Genomic DNA, 6000 nt, shown 5'->3' with positions numbered 1-6000 from the left:
TCCTGCAGTGCCAATGTGTATACACCCTTGAGGGTTTAAAAATGACTGCTAGGGCTCTTTAACTAAAGCTCATCAAATGAGCTTTAATTAAAGCATCTCACAGCCATTTTTAAACACAAGGGGGGGTTAATACACATGATGCTGCAGTGTTTTAATTAGAGCAGCTCTCCAGGAACCAATCGAATTAAAACACCCGACCCACCCCCGAGCACATGTATAGGTACTCTTTTTTCCCTAGCAGTAGTGACAGCCTGATTTGTCATTTGGCCACAGCATTGAGGTACTACACTTTTTTAGCTGTCCAGTGTTCTAATAAGTCATTTGTATTGTAAACCATGTGCGCTCTATAGTGGGGGGCACTGTCTTTGGTTCAATGAATAGAAGAAAAAAATGATACGATAAGAGAAGCAGTACAGCTTGGGAGAGAGGTTTCAGTATAACAAGAAAAGAGAAATAAAACATAAGAAAAAATAATATACAAAGAGAGGGGGAAAAAAGAAGGGATGGAAACTTAATTGATAATACTAGAAAACAAAAGAAAAAGAAGATATGAGAACAGCAAAACAGATGTAGTAAGCAGGATTAGTCAAACAGTATTGACAAAATACATTACTTAATTTTTGTCAATATAGATTACGTTTATTCAATGGTACATATTAGTTAATACTGATGAAATACATCACATATATTCAAAAATATTTTCTGCTATACAAGCTTATCAGTTAAATAAAAGTGAGTTGATAATACAATTATAAATAGTAAATAATAAGTTTTATTCCTTCAGAATTGCAAGGGCAGTAGCAAAGTTTTTCCATACTTGTTAGTAAATTGGATTACAGAATTTAGGTAAAACTTTCTAGCCCTATTTTTCAGGGCCCAGTATAGCTGTTTAGTATTGTGACCTTCACATATCATTTAAGGGCCCATGATAATGTTAAAACTTTTATAATTACCTGGCCTCTGATGTCTATGTCAGCATATTTATGGAGTAGGGCCCTCACAATTTCAACATGACCGCCTCTCACAGCACCAATCAGCACAGTGTCTCCACTCTGGAAGTAAAATATATAAATGCATAGAAGCTAGGAGTTAATTTTCACTTATTAAAATTAAAACCATCGTCTACTTATATACCATGCTGTTTGTATGTATACACAAATATACATATAAATACACACACACACACACACACTTGGTTACTATATATATTAAAAGCAATATATTTAGAAGATCCCTCCCCCTCTCCCCCTTTCTCCCTCCCCCTTCCTTCCCATATTACACACACACACACACACACACACACACACACACACACACACACACACACACACAGTCTTTGGGCGCCTATATCTATATAGATATAGATAGTAACCAGTAACCAAATAGTGTATGTGTAGCATTATGAACAGTTTACTCCAGTTCACTGTCATCACTTTATTTTGGTGATGTAGTAAACAAAGCTGTTTGCATCCATTTTTCCCCAACTGTATCTACAGAGAAGAGGTCATTTAAAATGAAGCAAATATGTGGGAAAAGATGTAAGCAAAAATGTAGGCTAAGAGTATAACTTAAAAGGACTACATCCAACAAAATGTATGCAACCACAGAAAGAACCAAGCAAAAATAAATATGCAAAAACTGAAATAGTAGAGCCAGCTGTGCAGAACAAATCTATTAATGGTATTTTCTATGAATGGTTCAAAAGGTTAATAAAGCTCTCTCATTGCAGATTAGTGTTTTCTTTCCTTTTAATAAGTAACGCCCACACAGGGCTGATTCTGATTTCAGTTATTCCAACTAAATCAGGATTACTTCTATAAGCAGGTAAAGGTGCAACGGGATCTAACACTAGATCCACACAATCATGCCTCCTGCCATGAGCTGCAATTGTGGGATCGCACATTAGATCCCATCACATCTTATTGCCAGTGCCAAAGGGAGCCTGGGATCACAATCTTAGGCTCCCCCTGCATCGGCTCCCACAGCTGACGGGGAATACTGCCCCCACTGAGAGCATTCTCAGCCGCAAGACTTATACTGAGCACTATGGGGTTCGCAGCAGGGGCAACGGGGAAAATAGCCCAACAGTTGCATTCCCTGTGCCATAAGCCCTACACCAACAATGCTTGCAGAGGTGGTATTCTCTCCACTGCAAGATCTGCAGCTGACAAGGCTCACAGTGAGGACAATGCCAGGAATGCTGCTGCCATTGCAAGCCTTGTCAGCTGTGGGACTAGCAGTGGCTGCAGCATGGAATGAAGAGCACCTGTTGGGATTGGGGAATAGATCCCAATCCTGCCATCATGATCCTGGGATGCCTCTGCACTGAAAGGTCAGGTACCTGAAAATCGGTGATCATCAGCTGGCTCCGAGAACCCAGTAGCCAGTTTGAGCCCCCACGTGGTCCCCGGAGCTGGCCAATAATAAGCTGATGGTCAGCAGATCTGAACCTACCCAGGGCTTGAGCCTTGGGGCTGTCCATGCTAGCTGATGTTCAGCTGATCAGGATGGTCCTCAGGCTCAAAACCCGAACTCTCTTGGTATGCCATCAGCTGGCAGGGACTGCCTAAGGCTCAAGCCTGGAGCAGTCCCTGCCAGCCAACTATCAGCTGATTAGGACCGCTCTAGGGTGGTCTCAGCCATGTTTGATTTAACGCATGACAGAAACCAGCTATAAAATTATTATATAAAATATGGTACTGTATGCATTTTGTGCAGTAACTTTGTAGCTGGTTTCCTGTTTTATTGCACCATTAACCCCTAGAACAAGTGGCCAGTTTACACTTTAAGACATAATTAACTGTTTAATCACATAGTAAATATAATATCTGCCAGGGGCCAATGGGCACAGAGAAAATAAATGTGATCAATAAAGTAAAAGTTAAATTAATCACTTGTTTAAGGCAAAGAAGGCTCTGCATTTCACCAAGTTTCCCCTCATAGAAGAAAGTCTCGACTTAAGTGTAAGGATTTAATGAACAGTTGTAAGTATTTAAATAAGAAGTACTCATGTTTGCTATGCACAATTTTAAAATCCCCCTCCATGTGGTAACCTGGCTTAACCTGCCAGCACTGGATATATTAAAACAATATTGTACCTTGTTGGGGACTTCCTTTTTGTGGGAGGATACTGCCAGTGACTAGACTAATCAAGAGTCTAATAACTTAAGAAATCATTTTTTGAACGTAATTGTATCCGACAAACAGGGAGACCCAATCAGAAGGTTTAAGAAATCAATTTATGTTGTACCCCCAAAAGTTAGGCATTTATCAGTGAGCAGAATAACTGATATTTTAGTATTTAACAAAAAAAAAAAAAAACTTAATTTTTAATAGAACAAGTTAATCTTTAACTCATCTTGTCAAGCTCCAAGACATCCCAACTTATAAACACAGGATTCTGGTTACTATTTTTTCTACTGGAGTTTTTCTAGCTAAATTCCAACATGACTTAATCTTCGGCTACAACAAGAACCACTAGAAAAGTGGATTGGTAGCAAGACAACTTCCCTGTTGTAAGTTACTCATAATCTTTACCTGAACTTCAGATTGATTCCAAGCATCTTAACTGAGCTGCATGTTGGAATGGTTTTACAGACTTCTTAACTGTTTCTCTGCCATTTACAGTAACTGGAGATTGTTTATAGTTAACTGGAGGTTGCATCTACTTTGATTGCTTAGTTTGAGCCTTGAGTTCACAAGTCACCCAGCATAGCAGTTAAATTAGGCCTTATCTGCATTCAAGAGCATTATATATAAACTAGCCAATTGCCCATCAAGAATGATCGGGGGCGGGGACAGAGTACTGCCACCCACAACCCATGTCACCACCTCCTGGTGGGGGGGAAAGCTTGCCCACCTGTGCCCTCCGTCCCTCTCTGCTATCACCCCTGGGGAACTCCCTTCTCGTCAGTGCAGAGGCAGAAAAGGATCTTGGAATCATTATTGATGCCAAAATGCACATGGGCCGGCAGTGTGGGGATGCAGTCAGGAAGGCCAACCACACCTTGTCATGCATCCACAGATGCATTTCAAGCAGGTCCAAGGATGTGATCTTCCCCCTCTACACGACACTGGTCAGGCCGCAGTTGGAGTACTGCATCCAGTTCTGGGCACTGCACTTCAGGAGGGATGTGGACAACATGGAGAGGGTCCAGAGGAGGGCCACTCGCATGATCAAGGGGCAGCACGGCAGGCCCTATGAGGAGAGGCTATGGGACCTGAACCTGTTCAGCCTCCACAAGAGAAGGCGGAGGGGGGATCTAGTGGCCGTTTACAAACTAGTCAGAGGGGACCAGCAGGCACTGGGGGAGTCCCTGTTCCCCCGAGCACTATCAGGAGTGACTAGAAATAATGGTCACAAGCTGGCAGAGGGTAGATTCAGACTAGAAATCGAGAGGGTAGATTCAGACTAGAAATCGGGAGGCGCTACTTCACTGTCGGGGCTGCTAGGATCTGGAACCAACTTCCAAGAGAAGTGGTGCTGGCTCCCACCCTGGGGATCTTTAAGAGAAAGGTAGATGAACACTTTGCTGGGGTCATTTGATCCCAGTACTCTTTCCTGCCATGGCAGGGGGTCGGACTTGATGATCTGCTCAGGTCCCTTCCGACCCTACCAACTATGAAACTATGTACTCATTTTACCAACACCCTTTTATATGTAGCCCATGTACTTTGTTCCAGAGCTAGAAAACCATGCTTATGGATAAGGTTTATTTCCAACCTTTTTCAGGCTTGTGAGGTATCAGCTGCCAAATTTCTATCACTATCAAAAATGAGAAAAGGCTAGCCAGCATTCCAGAGAGTGGTGGTAGAAACAACTTAGAAGCTACTATAATGCTTTCAGGACCAGTATTTTTTCCCCCCAAGGTACTTGCCCTGAAAACTGATAAACTGATCAGGGTTTTTTTGTGTTTTGTTTTGTTTTTTTGGAGGGGGGGTTGGGGGGGGAGGGTGTATTAATCTGCTTTTAAATCAAAAGGAAAAAAAAAAAAAAAAAAAGACATTTTAGATGCAGAAAGGAGAGAAGAAAAGTGACTAATCTGGACACAGAACTTATTTCAATAACATAAAGGACAGAAGGGATCATTGCAAGGTCAATTTGACCTGTGTAATATAAATATACAACTTATACAATAATTACTGCAATTAATATTTCAAATCTAAATAGATGTAAAGTTATATGCTCAAATACACATTTGTAATAGCTATCGCTTATGCTCTGTATTTTCAAACTTCTGTCAAAAGTATTAACAAATTTGCATAGTCATTAAATACTGTCCTCTTGTCACTGATATGAAGAGAGACACAAATATAAGTGAATTAGCAACAGGACTAGAATTAGTACTCAGGGAATAATAAAATATAGAATAAAAATCAAACAAAATATCAGCTCCTTGGCAACCTTTTGTAATCTTATACAATGCCAGAAGGACCTTCTTTGGCTTTGTTTTTTCTTATAGCATGCTGGGAAACAAAAAAAATGAATTTATTTAAAAATCATAAACAGATCTATCACCTGGGACAAAAAACTAAAAACAAGGAAAAACATATTATATGTGAATTTATACACACTGGTGTACACTACATGGTAATTCAGAGTCAGAACGCATCATGCACACATCTAGCATCATAGCTACCAGCGGAGCACATACTAACCCTATCAGGAATGTTCACATAAGTTCCAGCATCAAGGAGATCCTGCACAATTTCTGTGTGACCCTCCTTCGATGCAATCATCAAAGCTGTATTTCCATCTTTATCGGTTAAATTCACATTTGGGTTCCTCTTCAGAATTTCCTTTACGGAGTCAGTGTAACCACCTTTTACTGCTACAATAAGTGCAGTCATAGAGTTCTAGAAAAAAAAAGGGACAGACAGACCAAAATTACTATACACTAGATAGAAAATTAGCTTTTTTTGTTGTCGTCAATAGTTCACTTGGTTTAATTTTTACAATAGAAACTGCAGTCAGTTTATGTTGTAAACAACATAGGCACA

At 40.4% G+C, this 6000-nt stretch overlaps 1 protein-coding gene across 8 annotated transcripts in view; it reads right to left on the bottom strand.

Annotated features, from left to right (window-relative positions):
* The window catches only part of KIDINS220 (kinase D interacting substrate 220), a 137051-nt gene that overhangs the window by 98435 nt on the left and 32616 nt on the right, over nt 1-6000 (bottom strand). For all 8 annotated transcript variants that reach the window (XR_003092763.1, XM_014517321.2, XM_025197602.1 and 5 more), the window contains exons 8-9: nt 5659-5856; nt 954-1052 (exon numbers count right to left, since the gene is read on the bottom strand). Coding sequence is in view for 7 of the 8 variants with exons in the window: in XM_014517321.2 (XP_014372807.1) it covers nt 954-1052; nt 5659-5856 (297 nt within the window). In the remaining variant the exon portion in view is untranslated. The remainder of the gene's footprint in view (nt 1-953; nt 1053-5658; nt 5857-6000) is intronic.

The sequence above is a fragment of the Alligator sinensis genome, unplaced genomic scaffold (assembly GCF_000455745.1).
Source record: "Alligator sinensis unplaced genomic scaffold, ASM45574v1 scaffold866_2, whole genome shotgun sequence".
Taxonomy (NCBI): Eukaryota; Metazoa; Chordata; order Crocodylia; family Alligatoridae; genus Alligator; species Alligator sinensis.
The sequence above is the reverse complement of the archived record's forward strand: the minus strand, read 5'-3'. Positions and strand labels throughout refer to the sequence as shown.